Source organism: Toxotes jaculatrix, chromosome 14, assembly GCF_017976425.1.
Source record: "Toxotes jaculatrix isolate fToxJac2 chromosome 14, fToxJac2.pri, whole genome shotgun sequence".
In the NCBI taxonomy this organism is placed as follows: Eukaryota; Metazoa; Chordata; class Actinopteri; family Toxotidae; genus Toxotes; species Toxotes jaculatrix.
This window is the reverse complement of record NC_054407.1, coordinates 23,871,665-23,887,697: the sequence shown is the minus strand read 5'-3', so window position 1 is coordinate 23,887,697 and position 16,033 is coordinate 23,871,665. Positions and strand designations below refer to the sequence as shown.

General features: G+C 40.6%; 2 protein-coding genes across 6 annotated transcripts in view; one reads left to right on the top strand and one right to left on the bottom strand.

Annotated features, from left to right (window-relative positions):
* Positions 1–357: 357 nt before the first annotated feature.
* On the bottom strand, positions 358–7,489 carry gtpbp4 (GTP binding protein 4). The gene is made up of 17 exons (XM_041056059.1): positions 7,387–7,489; positions 6,120–6,290; positions 5,853–5,956; positions 5,521–5,657; positions 5,295–5,395; positions 5,037–5,129; positions 4,741–4,932; positions 4,120–4,185; positions 3,875–3,964; positions 3,661–3,771; positions 3,445–3,522; positions 3,248–3,299; positions 3,041–3,141; positions 2,410–2,607; positions 2,109–2,174; positions 1,643–1,786; positions 358–1,111 (listed from the first exon to the last, which is right to left on the bottom strand). The coding sequence occupies exons 1-17, from the start codon at positions 7,432–7,434 to the stop codon at positions 959–961; spliced, it is 1,905 nt and encodes a 634-aa protein (XP_040911993.1). The 5' UTR covers positions 7,435–7,489; the 3' UTR covers positions 358–958.
* A 1,659-nt stretch (positions 7,490–9,148) lies between these two features.
* Positions 9,149–16,033, top strand: part of larp4b (La ribonucleoprotein 4B) — a 33,562-nt gene continuing 26,677 nt past the window's right edge. For all 5 annotated transcript variants that reach the window (XM_041054962.1, XM_041054961.1, XM_041054959.1 and 2 more), the window contains exons 1-2: positions 9,149–9,696; positions 13,269–13,402. In XM_041054962.1, the coding sequence (XP_040910896.1) occupies positions 13,322–13,402 (81 nt within the window). In that variant the 5' untranslated portion in view covers positions 9,149–9,696; positions 13,269–13,321. The remainder of the gene's footprint in view (positions 9,697–13,268; positions 13,403–16,033) is intronic.

The following is a 16,033-nucleotide window of genomic DNA, read 5'->3' as shown; positions in this document are numbered from 1 at the left end:
AGGTTTTAAAAATAAGTGACACCTTCCTGAAAATTCGGCACGTTGAAAAAAAAAAATCAACGTACGAACTTCAAATTATACATGAATTAAAAAAAAAAAAAAATTATTAACAGTCGCACATGGACAAGCTTATTTGTTCTGGACATGTCATTGTATTACTACAGGCGTTTCTTAATGTGTGAAATGCATGGCGAATTCAAGAGCTGATACTGACAACTCAGCTTAGAACCATTTCCAAATCAATACAGGTAAAGTGAAGTAGGTAAATTCCGGACATGACTTTGGTTTTTCAAGATAAAAGCACACCATATAAAGAGATTTTACTTAAAGTAAAGAGACAACCTGACTGCAGTGTTGAGTTCGTGTGTATATTTATTTGGGCCCCTTTGTTATCGAATACTTCTCAAGAAGAGAACGCTGAAGGAAGCATCATCACTTTATCTGAAGTAAACCCAGCATTTCCTGAGTCACATACAAACTGTAAGGCATGAAATTTTACCTAACTGCTATTAACAAGAGATAAACTAGTGATATTGCATACAAGTCAGTTTAACAACTGAATAATATTTGATATTTTTACTGTTGATCAGGGTCAAAGTTTGATCATGGCAAACGCAGTAACAAAATCAGACATTAACCATCATCACTGTTTTTGAGTGTCTGCTCTTCCATATGATTCTGAGATCTTCAGTTCTGAAAGTTTAGTTTTGTGAGCAAAAGCTTTAGCACTGACAAAAGACACACTATTATTGTAATTATTAATCATTTAAACGTGTTGGTGTATTTCCCCAGCAGCTTTTTTTAAATCAGAGTTTCCTCAATTAAAATCAAAGATAGTTCATGTTCTTTTTTTATTGCTGGGGAAATGCACTGAATAAAGACACAAATACTGTCCCCACAGAGAAGCCTCTCTTTCCCCAAAGAGTGTAAAAGTTTCGACAGTCCAGAAAAAGCGGTTTTATCTGCGATCTGTGGTGCCTGACTTCCTCTTCCCGGCCAGGAGGTGTTTGGGTTTGAGGTCAAACACGTGCCTGTCTGACTCTCCCTTCTTGCCTTGGCGGTTCATGCCTTTCTGGGAGTTCTTCATCATCTTCTTTGCCTTCTTTGCCATCTGCAGAACAAACAAACAAAAAAAAACCCACACTGACATGAGCCCTCTTCAAGTTATCTTCTAGGTCCAGGGATTTCTTTAATCCACTAATGCCTTGTTATTAAACTCACAGATTAAACTCACTCCATACCACGCTGCTAAAATGCACACAAACGTGCAGTTTACAGTTTTTTCCCCCCACATGGGAATGTCTGCTATGATATAGAAATGCTGCATTTTGTTTACTGTGCAAAGTTTAACCTAATGGTGTTTGAAGTGGACTCATGTCGTCACCTCAGCTCATATTTAACATTGGTCAATAATCTTTAGGACCGAGTTTGCAGTACATGAGCAAAAAGACCAACTTAGAGGACAAAGGGGGAAATAAAACCGTGAGCCAATCTTCTATTTGCATGGGAAAGAACTGACATTTACACACTTCTAACAGGAATGAGTTTATATTATCTATTGCAAAAAAATCTTCATGAACCCAATGACTAAGCAAACAATTCAGTAAATCAGTAAAAAACCTGTAAAGGCGCCATCACGTACCTTAGGATCTCGTAAACCAGACTGGTCTCGTGGTGGACGGGAGGCGCTCTGGCTGCGGGTTTTGGAGGTCGGAGGGGCCGAAGCTTCACGCTTGCGTTTCTTAGCGACGCTGCGGGAACGTCGGGCCTGTTGTGCGTAGTGGCTCTGAAAGACAAGAGGAAAATCAGTGCTTTTGTGGGAAAAACTATTTCCGTGAGTGTTCTTGAACACAGCAGGTTTCAGACATTCACAAAGACTTTTTCGAGACATTCAAGGTTTTATTTGACAGAAGACTCCGCTCTGTCATTTTTTCACTTCAGACATGATGTTGTTAAAAACCACACTGGGCAGAATTAGAAATAAAAAGCATTGTGATTTAACCACATTCTTGAGATGTTAGAAAAAATACAGCATTAAAAATTTTTGACGGTCTAAAAAAGCTCTAAACTGTAATTTGTCACAAATCTGATCTAAAGGAAGAACTTACATCGTCCTTGTCGTCCATGTCCAGACCGAGGTTTCCCATCTCCTTCTCCAGTTTCTTTCTTTCAACCTGCACACACACAGACATGGACGCATCACTGTCAAGACTGCAAATAGAGGCTCCATTGGAAAAGACGTATAAAAGACAGGCATCATGGGATACGTTGGGAAGTCCTCACCAGGTGACATCTCAGTCGTAGGAAAACTAATGGGGCTTTTCAATTTTTTTTTTTTTTTTGCAATTAAAATCAAGCTCTAATGTGCGCGAGCTGACGGGACCCCGATCTTGCAGCATCCTCTCTCACCTTGGTGGCGGTCCTCGGCATGCGAGGCCCATGGACATCCTTCTCCTTTGACTCCACGACCATGAGCTGCTTCTTCTCACGGATCTGTTTGGCCAGAACACGGACCTCCTGCATCTCTTCGTCCTCGCTCTCGTCATCGGAGTCATACTCTCCGGCTCTCTCCTTCAGTTCCTCCTCCTTCTCCAGGTCCTCCAGTTTCTGTGAGTGAACAAAACACAAGACCTCTTAAAGACTTTAGAAGATGGAAAAATAAATCCTTTCCATTTCAAAGAAGATTGATCCCTTTGGTTGTCTTTCATCTTTTTACCAGCTAAGTCTCACTGAGATTAAAAAGACTTTGATAATGTCCAGGCTGAGTTCTTCAAATGACCTCAAGTGGCACTTTATGACCAGCGTACAAGCAGTTTAAAAACATCAATCTAGAAATCAGCGTAAAACTATTACACAGTAAATTTGATCGGCACAAACACTGGAAGCCAGAAGATGAAAGATAAAGTTTCAGCAGTAATTAGTTTAACTGAACTGTGACCCCACTCGAGAATATTTTGTCACTATGAACTACTGTATTCTGTGGTAATGACAATCTGCCAAGAGGTAAATTTCCACAAAACTCTGGAGAGCAGAGACCCACCTTCATGATGTCAGGATCAATGTAATCTGCGATATTGTGGCCCTCCCAGACTTCAGGGATCTTATCGTGCTTCTCGTTCTCGTTCATCAGATCCCAGTATTCTTAAAATACAAAATAAGCAGCATGAGCGTTGCTGACAAAGTGTTGCATGTACGTTCTACTAATCCACAGTCGCAGCTTGATTACTGAAATGAGAACTCTTCTTACTCTGTAGGTCCAGAACGTAGTCATCGCCAAGCTCCACCTCCAGATCTCTCTCCTGTGAGATGAACGATAAAATGTTTTATTATTAGTACTTATAACTGTACTTAAATACAGCACTTGAATATATATATGTATTTGATTATTTTCTATCCCTGCTGTTGTCTTTTTGATCACATGCTTTCTGTTAACACTGTACATACCAGTTTGCGTTTGGGTGTGTCCACCTCCATCGCTTTCTTGCGCATCAAGGCTCCCTCTGGGATGAACGGAGGCCTCTCCTGGAGAAGACAAAGGAAAGAAAAAACACAAAATAAGACTTAGTAAATATCAAAAAACAGATTAAAAAACAGGTTAAATGAGAAAATACAAGGCTCTGAGGATTCAATAAGCCAAACTCTTTTGTTGACTGGAGTTACCTTCTCATCTCTCTTGGCAGGCATGGCCAGGTGGAGCCGGTTGAGAACATCATGGACCTTCTTGCCCTTCATCTTGGTGTCAACACGATGGGCGAGGAGCCGGTCACAGGCCTGAGACACACAGGAAGGTGAATTGCAACGTGTTCGCTCACAGCAAACTACAAAACCTTGTTCCTCCACACCTGAGCGGGCTTGAGTTTCTCGTGCATCTCACCTCATTTTTAACCTGCATGACTCCCTCCTCGGTCAGAGTGCTGGTCTCAATCACAGAGATTCCCTCAGCAGAGAGGTCTGCAAAGATTTTCTGACAACAGCAAAAAAGACAACCACCAAAGATGAAGCCGGGACGTTATTCTAAACCTTTAACACCTGCGATTTCCTCCACATTTTCTGTGCAGTCATTACCATTACCATCAATGAGCCTCTGAGATGTTTTAGCCTAAACTGCGAACCACTCACCTGATTCTCCTCGGACAGTTCATTGATCTTCTTAACGTCACATTTGTTGGCCACAATGATGAGAGGCTGCGGGGAGCGAGACACCAGAATTACCTGAGCAAATTAAACTCTAACATTTTATACTATAAAACCAATTACTGTCTTTAATTTATCCCATACTCTGCGAGTTCATTTGAGCACCTTGACCTCTTGTGCATGGTGAGAAAATATTTCATGAAATATTTCTGACATGTTACCGGTAATTTTGGCAGATTAAGGAGCTTTTTGTGGTCACAATTAAAAAAAATGCAAACAAACAGGCAAACAATTGGCCTAATATTTCAATTAAAAACCAGCATAAACAAATCTGACAAAATTTGAACGATAACAAACTCTGCTTAGTTTTGTGAACGTTTAAGGAAGTGATAAATGTCAAAATCCATCAGGTTCTCCATCCACAAAAAGCTGAAATGTTTCACCACTTCCACCTTCTTCTGAAGTGGCACAATTCTGTGTACGCGCCATTTTCTGACATCATATCACATGGTTATTGAGGAGCAGAGCCCGTTGTAATTTCCAACAGGTATCTCAGGCTGCCACTCGCAGCTGTGCAGAACAGATGTTAACATGTTATCCTCTGACCTTGTTGGCGAACAGGGGTCGGATGTTGTTAAAAAGCTCCAGCTGTTCCTGCAGGGTGTGACCGCACTGCTCAGAAACGTCCATGACATAAAGGACCGCCGCTCGCAGGTGAGCCAGAGCCGTGATGGCCTGCATCTCTATAGTGTTCCTCTCCTCCAGGGGGTGGTCCAGGATACCAGGGGTGTCCACCACCTACGGACACACACACACATGAATATATGTTTTGGAGAATGACCACGGTGACAGGATCAACAGGCCACGAGTGATGTGTAACAGTAAGAGCTGCAGCATCTTACCTGCCAGCGGAGGTATCTGTAGTCCATGTGACCCACAAACAGAGACTTGGTGGTGAAAGCGTAAGGCTGGACATCAACATCCGCTCTGGTCACCTGGCAAAGAAGAAGAAGACGACTGAATCAATAATGTTACATAATCAAAATGCATTAAAGAAAAAAAAAACTCCACATCACAAAACATAAACATCCCCAGTGTTACTATATCAGCCTCGTACACAGCTGTCACACATCGAGAGTGTGTTGTAAGGTGTCATTTACCTTGTTGATGAAACTGGACTTGCCGACGTTGGGGTAACCACACAGCAGCAGGGTCCTGGTGTTGGGGTCAATTGTTGGCAAACGGGACAGATGCTGACGCACTGTTGAAGATTAACAATAGGGAGATTCATTTTTATGTTTGGATTCGATCAATTTGATACCCAGAAGTATCAATAATAAATCTAAGGCAATATTTTTATTTCCTGAAAAGACGTCTCTCCCTTACCTTGTTCCAGATACTCCAGACTTGACTTCTGCCTTTTCAGGATGGTGCACATACGACCCAGAGCGGCTCTCTTCAGCTGTTTACACCGATACAGAGAATCTCCATATTTCATCAGACGCACATAGTCTTTGGCAACACTGAAGGGTTAAAAAAAAAAAAAGAACAATCGTTTGTTACTAGTACTAGTTGTTACTGTAACTAGTAAACTGGTGATGACGTGTTTTCCACTTGCTGTATTAAAACTCACAGCTCTTTCTTGTCTGGTTAAGTCAACCACAGCAATAAACAAACAATATGCCAGACAGTAAGCATAAGATTTCAGAAATACTTACTTATCAATCAGATTCTTGGCGATGTTTATCTGACCTAAGGCCAGTTTGTAATGGTCTTTGTCGTACAACACGTTCATCAGATCAGCATAGAATGGATGGATGTCCTGGGGAGACAAAAAAAAATGGCACCAAATTTCAGAAAGTGCTTTAGACATCAAGTAAAAATGACCTGTTACTGCTGTCAGTCAAAAACTGTTCATCTACTAAAGTTACATCTTTAAAGAGTTCAGAGATAATATTTACTCTGTGCAGAGAATTTTGACTTACGTCGAGCTTGGGGAAGTCGGTGAGGATCTGCGTGAGGCGGTCATGGTAGTTCTGCTGGGTAAACTTCACCTTTCGCATATAAAAGTGTCGGATACGATGGATCTGGTAATGTTTGTGTATGACTGTGGGCGTCTTCCTTTGCGTTTTGGACAAAGTGATGTCGATGAAGTCCTGCAGGGAGAGGAAGAGCATGCAGGTCACGGTTTTGGTTGAGCGAAGAGCACTTTTTTTCCCCTCAACACCCTTCACTTTTCATGAAAGCCATCTTGTTTTATTTTGAGCAAAGCACTGGATTCTGTATTTTTTTATTTTAAAAAATGGTTGTACAAATTTTAATTATTTTCATCAAATTTAATTTTTTTGTCCTTGACTTGTCTTCACTTGAACTTCTTTTGTCGTGGCTAATATTACTTGATTAAGTCTTTAGATCACTGCAAATATCAGTGTTGGTATTACAGTGTTGTTGTTGGTATTTCTTATTTATCAATCCTGTAGCATGCACTAGAACTGCTACTAAAAACATGAAATTTTCTTGTATTTTGCCAAGCAAAATCATAAGTAAACTGCTGTCTTGGCGACAACTGCCAAACTTCATTAACAAATCTGTCAGTTTAATATATAATGACTTGTAAGCAAGAAGCGAAACCTTATAACATCAACTTGTGTCACGTCCACAAATAAAGCATGTCTTCTTGTCAATTCGGCATACGAGTAATACAGATAGCACCTTTTTTCTTTATCGAGGGAGTTCAAATTTTATGACTTGATTTCCACCGCTCGCAACCGCGACACGGTATTTAAATGGCCTGACACTGCCGGAGCAACAGCTGAGAAACATAAATATAGAATTTGGTTTGATACGTGAGCTAGATGTACAGCATCCATGTCGCATTGCACAATCCTGTGAGTCTTATACTTCAAGAAACGGAGTTTGGTGCGCGACGTATCTGGGCTCAGCAGGCATTTTCAAAGCAAGAGAGCCCTTTATTGTAATCTGACTTTTTTATAACATTGTCAAGCTCGAAGTGTAGCTGGCTTTCCTCTCTATTTTTCTGATATAAGAAGTTTAAACTCCGTAAAGCAGGCGGACATATTTGTACGAAAACCTGCTGCTGTCTCCTGACACCAGGACAACACGTGTTTTCCTTCCCAGCAGAATCCCACCATGTTTTTTTTGTTTTTATCTTCTGCTGTCTTTCAAAGCGGAACAACGAAGCGGGTAAAACCACAGCGGTTTAAAACGCTAAACACATGAAACTAAACTCACCTTGGCGGTGGGAACCACCATAATCTTCTTGAAATTATAAAGTGCCATTTTGTCAGGACACGTTGGGGTCCGCTGACGGCACCGGGGAAAGGAAGGCTCGGTGTTCCGTCACAACCGGAAAAGACGCTGAAAACACTTCAGTGAGTTTCTCTGCACATCGCCCCCTGGAGTCAACTTAGATTTGACAAGTCTAAGTAGTTGTTTGTTTTTAAAATCTGTGTTCCATTTGTAAAAATGCAGTACAATCTCCATTTTCACGTTTGCACTTTCATAAATAGAATAAACGTTTCTTTGAGTCTTTATCTCGTCCGGGACAGTGTGGTCCAGATCTGACACGTCTAAGTGTAGTGGTTTTTAATTTGGACCCGGTCTAAAGTGGTCTAAATGTGAAGAAAAATATGAAATCAGACATAGACGTAGCAATGAAAATAATCAAAACAAATTTTCGAACAACTATGTTATGAGTTTAGTTTTTTTATTCATTTATCATGCGAAAGCAGGAAGCTTCTTCCTGCTTCCTTTAAAAAAAAAACAAAACATGAACAACAGGAAAACAACAAAAATCCAAGCAAAGAAAAACGAACATAAATTAAAAACAAAAAGTAACTAAAAGACAAACAACAACAAAAACTAAACTCTCTGCTCCCTATTTGTTTTGATCCGCGGAGATCAATAAATAGCCAATCAGCGGGAGACAATTTCTCTAGGCCACACCCACTCTCCCTGATCACGAGTGGGTCCGCGTGCACCCACAGCCAGTCTCGACCAATGAGGACGGCCCGCTGTGAGCGCGAGTGCATGGGAGGGGAGGAGGGGCGGGAGCTCGAGCGCTGTGTGACAGCTCCGGGTTCGGTGCTGCACCAGAGAGAGGAAAAACACGACGACGTCTCACTCCGCTGGCCTGAGAGCCGTTCGTCTTTACTTACTCCTGAGTCTAGTCCATTTGTCAAAAAGATGTTTGGCCACAGTGATTTTTTGTTCATCCGTCGTTCGAGACAGTTTAAAAACGATTCTGATGTTTAATGTCCATATTCTTAGTTAAAATGAATCTGCCAAACAGAGACACACAATGATGCTAAACAAATTCAATAAGATGCTAAACAAATACAGAGACACAAATTGATCCCAGGATGCAAAATGAGATTCAAAATTATGTTCAAAATGACTATAAAGACATGCAAAACGTCCACAAAGTCTGGCTGTTTTATGTCTCTTTCAATCTCAGTGTCTTGCTGCTGTGTGTGTGTGTGTGTGTGATGTGGAGGCCCTGTCTCATAATCCATCCATGTTGATAATGCAGTATAACATAGATGTACTTTTAATGATACAGAATTACAGAAATAAACACATCCCCATAGTGTATTATAAAGAATTTAATACAAAACCTCACAGGAGGGTTTAAAACTTTTATGTGTAAAAAAACATGTTCAAAATTCAAAATTCATGCAGTTTCACTCAAAAAACAGTAGTTTGACAAAAACAATACAAATAAAATAAAGCAATAAATCAAGGCCCTCTTCAAACATTTCTCACAGAGCTTTCAGCTGAATTTCATGGTATTCATGGTTTTAAATGTTATGTTCTCTCATTGCCAGAGTATTCTATCTATATTTGTTTTATTTATTCATTTGTTTTTCTTTGCTTTAATTAAAGAACCTGTGAGGAAGGTGCTTTCTTTTTGGAGTGATTCATCACCGCTTTGTAGACGATCTTAGGGCTGCACACGAAAGGGAAAGGAAACAGCGACTTCTCCATTCCGAAACCCTCTCCCGTCTTTAGCGTTAACGAGTGTTTGATCGATCGGAATCTCTGAGGCGAGCAACGTTTATTCCTCCGTTTCAGCCAGGGCTTCTTGGTCTGCTTTTTTGACTCCCCCTCCCGTTGAGCACTGCTGTCGACCGTGAGGACTTCGCTTTGAAATCCCAGGCGCCAGATTTATCGAGCCCGACTGCACGAAGTTGATAGGCAAGCTAGCTAGCTAGCCACCTAGCTAAGTCTTAGCTAGCTTGCAGTGCTGGTCGGGGGGGAGCCCGTTTTATTTTTTTTCTTTGCAAACATTTTTGGGGGGGCGTCGTTTTGTCATCGTGCTGCAACTGTCCGTGGCTTTTCCCCCTGAAATCTGAAGACTATTTGCGGTGAGGTTTAGAGCGGTAAGCCGGTTGTTCCTAGCTAGCGTGCTCGATATAGCCTGCTAGCTAATACCCTGCGTATTTAGCCTGGAAGCCAGTTCAAGGCCTCACTCCAGCGCCACCACCAGCTGCCACCACCGCCACCAAAGTATTTGCATTGCCCCGCAGTGAGAGGTGACAGGTGAGTAAGCAACAAACACACAGGTAGACGCCGTCACGTCACAGCTCTGTAAAGCTAGGTTCACTTAGCTTGCTTGCTAACTCTTCATTAGCTTGATTGAAAACGATGGAGGGGGTTGGGGAATCCGCGAAATCACGCCGGAGGTCGCCATCTTTCACTGGATGCTGCTGCAAGCTAGCTAACTAGACATGGCTGCTACTTTCCAGTCCATATTAACTTTAAGACAGAAGGCAATGGTGTGTTTACGGCTCCCATTTTATTGCTTATTTATTACCCACATCCAGTCTGTACTTCGCCCTTAGTAAGCCCACATACGGCCCTTGGTATGGGCATGGCATGTGTGAGCTGCGGTTCTTCTCGGCTGTGTCAGCTACTAAATACGCCTGCATTGCGTCTTTAGTAGAAGTTGCAGTGTTTGGCTGGTAAAGTGGATCCAAACAGACTGCTGTAACCGGTCTGGAAGGAGATAAACACTGGCTCAACCCTCCCACAGGGACATGCAAGATGCTTGGTGACCATCCTCCACCAGCGGTAACCCACCGACTAAAAATAAACTCGTTGGCCCACTGTTGCATTTTTCACCGGTGGGGTTGAACCTCGGGGTTATTTCGGAACAACGGAGTAGCATTTGGGTTGTAAATCACATCTTGTGATTATACAGGGTGGAAACAAGGCGTGTGTTTTGGTTCAGGCCTTGTCTAGACGTTGTGATTGACTCAGTGCATCTGTAGCGGAAATGGCACGTACTGTGACCGGGGTCAGTGTTTTTATGGGATGTACCGGGTCAGGCTGCATTACATGTGATTACTGTCTGCTCTGTATTACATATATATACACATTTATATATATACTTTATCACCTGGAGTACGCTATTTCTTTCAAAACTTAATAAGCTGCAAGGTGGGCCGTGTTTGTGAAAGGTGTTGACTCAGTTTGTTATTACAGTGTAGGAGGCATGTAATGTAAGATTGGGCAAAAATATAATCATACTTTCTTATTTAATGTTGATAGATATTAATAATTTACATCTAATGCTGTTAATGAGGAAGGAAACACACTCAGCACGTTTGTTAGACCTCAAAGACACACACAGTGTATTTTGATGAGTAGTGCTAAATCTAAACAAAACTTGTTGATTTAAAGTAAAACTGAACAAAGCACCTTCTCAAGGGGTATATTTAGTTTTGGATTAAATTCTCAATATGTAAATTAAAGGTTTGTTATGGTTCAAACAATCGTACTTTTGGATCAATAACCAACATTGCTTTAGTCTTTTGCACAGTGGTACTAACAGTTGTGTTTAGTTTCGTGTACCACATTAATAAAAGGAAAATGGACTCACCGTAGTAAAATATATAGTTTCTGAGCACTTGTCGTACATGGTAACAACTGAAAAGGCAGACACGAGCGACTGCTGCAGGGTTTTCTTAGTAACGTTACCACAAGAGGCTTGTTAACAAGCTTGAGTGCTTGTGCTGTACAGACTGTGGCTACCTGTTTACTCCATCAGATGGTAACGATACCTTTTCAGATGGAGGTCTGAAAAGGTAAAGAAGACATTAATTAACAATGAAAATAAGTGTGAGTTGCAGCCCTAATGTGGAGAAGAATTAACTGAACTTATCCCTTGAGCCAAGTTAATGTACAGATCAGTTTGGGAACAGGTTTAAACTCCACTGTTCAAAGAAGTTTATCACACAGCAGCTGTTTTGATAACTGAGTAGAATTGATGGAGAGTTGTGTTTAGCCCCATTCATCGCAGTGGCATCACACACATACACACACACACACACACACACGCATGCTGTGTATGGGAATCAGTATGTGGATCAAAGGTCACCAGCTTTACAGCCATGCCATTCTTTTTCTGCTTTGTATGCAAACACAGCGAGGGCCTGTGTCAGAGACAGGCACCCGATTGTTGGGGCGGATTATCAAATCTTTACAAACGGCTCCAACGGGACAGGAAAGAAGGTGTTTCCAGTGATGTTTGGACACAGTGGCGTCCTCCTCCCTCTTTCTCTGTGAATGTGTAACGTTGACGTCAGGTGTAGTGGAAGCGATTAACCAGCAGGACTGTTGATGAAATAAGATGATGTTGAAAACTTGAAAAAAAAAAAAAAAAACACAGTCGTGTCACAGTGGACTCGGTGATGTCCTCATCTCTTGTTTTGTCTCACTACCAGTCCAAAATGCATAAAAATGCCATTAATAATTAATTTGAATGAAGTACTTGTCAGTTATTTTTCTTTTGATCGACTAATCGATTAATTGACTATTTGTGGCAGCTCTAAAACAAAGTACACTACACTGACTAAGATGCGGAGGTTGCTGGTCGTTGTGCTGAAGAACCTCTGACTGTGTGACTAATGAGAAAATCAGATTTTGATATCCAATGAAACGTCTTCTCTTGATTCTGAAAAGAAACACGTTGTAGGTTCCTTACACTTAGTTTTTTCTTGTCAGACTTCTGTATCTGAGTCTGTTATCAGTTATTTAACATGTCTCCAAGACATCAGTTGAACTGTATAATAAATGCAGAGTAAGCTGAGGTTGGTTGGTGGTTACTGTTGTGCCCTTTAGACTCTGTTAAACCTGTTAAACCAAATGTACAGGTCTGTCAGAGACTGATTCTATAAACCTATGTCCCTTCTCTCTCCCCATAGCTTGCAGGTTGAGTCAGACTAATGTATTGGGAAGAGTTGGCAGTTGATATTTTTTTTGTTCATGTAATGTTGTCACATCATGGTATGTCGTCCTATTTCTGAATATCACGTCTGTTGCGCTGCAGCAGTAATAATAATAAAAGACATTCAATTTCACTTCTGTCAGAATCTTGAATTTTCACCTGCTGATGCTGGTAAAATTTGTGTTTGTATAAGGAGATGGAGATTTTGTCTTGAAGTGACAAACAGAAAAAACCAGTCGAGGTTGCTTGTGGGTTTTCACACAGTGCGGTATAGACACAAAGCTTGCTGAAATAGAATACCCTAACATTTACATACTCTATTATGGTTTTATTTCTTACATTTTTCCTGTGTGTGTGTGATAGATAGTGAAACATGTATTTAGTGATTATCACTCATTTTTATGGGCATCTGAATTCTTTTTCTGAATTTTGTGTTTGTAGCCGCTTTATATTTTGTTAAATTGATTAAATGAGAAGTCTGTCTTATAGCAGAGTTTGTGCTGAAATAAGGACGTCATGCATATGGAGGACGGACAGTTTACATTGTGCTAAACAAAGACAAAAATGAACACCAAAAACTTGAGAAGGGTTTGAATTAAATATCTACACCTGCACCATACACTGTGTACAAACTGGCATTGAAAACATGTTAGGTTTGTGTGCAAAGTTATATTTTGTGTAATAAAGTTTCTCAAGAGGTGCATTTTTTAAAGTTCGCACATCCTTTTCACTCTTTTATAAAGTTACATACAGTATTAGACAGTATCAGACACTGTCCTCTGTCCCTTTTCACCTTACACGTAACAACTGATATTATGCCGCAGTTATGTGATAAACGCCCGTTCTCAAATCTAACTTGTTTGTCCCCTCTGCCTCCCTGTAGCTTACTTGGTGACGCAGAGACTTCTCCTTGAGGAGCCAAGAAGCAGACGGCTCATGACTTCTGACCAGGACACGAAAGTTGTAGCTGAACCACAGGTGCAGCAAGTACAAGAGGCAAAAGAGAACTCTCATTTGGTGAGTTTTACACTCTCAGACGTGCTTTTGTCTTTATTTAGTTTTTTATTTAGTTGTTGAAATGTGTGAAATATCGTGATAAATGTGGAAGGTCCTAACATTAGAACTCAAAGGATAAACTTGTCATTTATTTCTGAAAGTTCCAGACGGCCATTCATAAGAATAATGGTGTAGTGTATTTCCTCTGTTACGTTCGTGGAAACTGTTGGCAGGACAAACTTCGTTTTCAAATCACGAACTAATGAGCAGAGCAAATAATTGCTCAGCAACTACTGTCAGTGTTAAATAAACACTGGTAGCATTGGAGCATTTCCCATTAGGGGTGGGGCAATATGGAGAACATTCTTTATCAAGGTATATGTAATTATATATTTTGATATTTATATATATTGTGATTTAGTTTGTTAGTAGTTTTTTTTTCTGGAAAATCAAATGAGAATTTGGGTAAATTGACCAGGCAGGAACGTGCCTCTTCAGCTAAGGCAGCAAATTAAGTTAAGGCTGCAACATCTTTGATTCATTTGCCTTTTGTCTTCCCAATTAATCATGATTGATTTTCGTGATAGTGTGTAGTCCTGTATGCTGTCATCGGCAGCGGCAGTGCGGAGACATTTCCTGAGACTCAGCCCACCACCCGCATTTCAACCTCACTGATGTTACAACATGTTTGTCAAGACATCAGCGTTTTGTTTTTTGTAACCACAGTGCGACGGGAGTTGTCTGCAGTTGTATCCTGCGCTCTGTCAGTCACTCGGTTGTGTTTTTATTGCAGCCATCTGCTGAATGGATAGGTGTGCTGCATCAGAATTTCAATCATTGTTAGGTCTTGTTGGGAACAACAGATTTCCCTCAGTGGGAGGAGCTTATATACACACATATACAGTGAATTATCCTCATTACATTACAAACACAGGCACGGGGTTCATACCTTTACCTATTAAGGAACTAAGGACTTTAACAGCTGTAGTGGTAGTTGGCTAGCAGGTGTGAACTTGTTGAAAAGTCCTAACTATTTTAACCTGTTCTCCGATCTAACAAAGACCACAAAGAACATAAGCCTTTAGCTTTATTTTGTTTTAAAAACTTAAACCTGGGTATGAATTTTGAGAATGAAACTTATCCAGTTCTGATTTTCTTTATGTTTTGCATGTTACATCTGTTGCATTTAGTTGATGGAACTTACTTGTGGTGGTGGATCACAAATATGACATTAGAGAAAGTTTCACTTCCTGCATCACCAGCATGGCAAACATCCCTTGCATCTCTATAATCTTTGTTGTTATATGTTTGAATTTCAAGTAAAAGAACGTTTTTGGTTGTTGATCAGCCGGAGGAGCCGCAGAGTCTTGCAGTCTTTGTCGTTTGTCAGCCAACTAGATTTTTAGAAGAAGTCCTCCAAGGTGAAGACAGCATCATATTAGCCGCAGCTTGCTTTTGACTGGACTTGATTTCCCACACTGATTATGTATAATAGAGAAGTAAAGAAACAGGACACAGAGAAAAGAGGCAACTCTTGTAACCAAATAACCATGACCTGTTTTGATTTCTCTCTTTTCATGAGCCTGTAATGGCCCTGCTGATCATAGGCGTGACATTTTGTTCCTTGTTGGAGCGTGAGGGCCAGGAATGAAAACAGAGTGGTACATCTTGGGCACAGCTGAGCAGCGGTTGATTCCCATGCCTCCATGAGATGTGGTGACACGTCATCCTGTGCTGTGTACTAAACAGAGTGGAGCTTAAACTGAGGCCTTGTCAGGTTGTCACCTTTGTTGGTACTGAAAAATCAGATGTTTAGTTGCTGTGAAATTCTCCTGGCTGTGGATGTTCACGTTTGAGATGTTTTAGCAGCTTCTTTGTCGTGTTTTTGACAGAGGTTTTGTCTTCTTTCGTATTCTTCTTCCCCTCCTTTTACGAAATCTGTGATGTGTGGGTTTGTTTTAGTCGTCTGCTGTTCCTCACATTGAACGGTGGCACTTTCAATCCGTTTCTGAGAACACTGTCTTGTTGGGAGGGGTTTATTTATTTATTTTTATTATTATTGATTAGTCTGCTGAGTATTTTCTCGATAAACTGTGTTCCATGAGTCTATGAAATTTCAGAGAGTAGCGTCACATTTTCCCCAAGTTGTCTCTGAATAGTTTGTTCTGCCTGATCGACAGTCCAATATCCCAAAAATACTCAATTTACAATCATACAAAACTGAGAAGAGGATTAAAACTGTCACATTTGAGAAGCTGTAAACAGAAAGCTTTGTTTTTTTCTTGATAAATAACAAACTATTGGTCTGTTATCAATTAATTGCTGCCAGTTAATTTTCTGTCATTCTGCTAATTCAATAATCAACCTGTTGTTTGATCTCTACTTGGGTTATTTGACCGCTAAAGTAATTTCTCACTATTGATAAATGCCTCTTTTTTCCATTAATTGGGTAGTCTAAACAAAGTCCAAAGGGACATCTCTGATTGTTTTATTTGACGCATGGTCCAAAATATTCAATTCACAGTTATTTAAAACCTGGCAAAAGGAGCAATTCCTCACATTTGAGGAGCTTGAACTGTCAAATATTTGGACTTTTTGCTTGATCAAAAATTTAAAGTTGTGTCAGTAAAATTCCTTCACATAGACTAACTG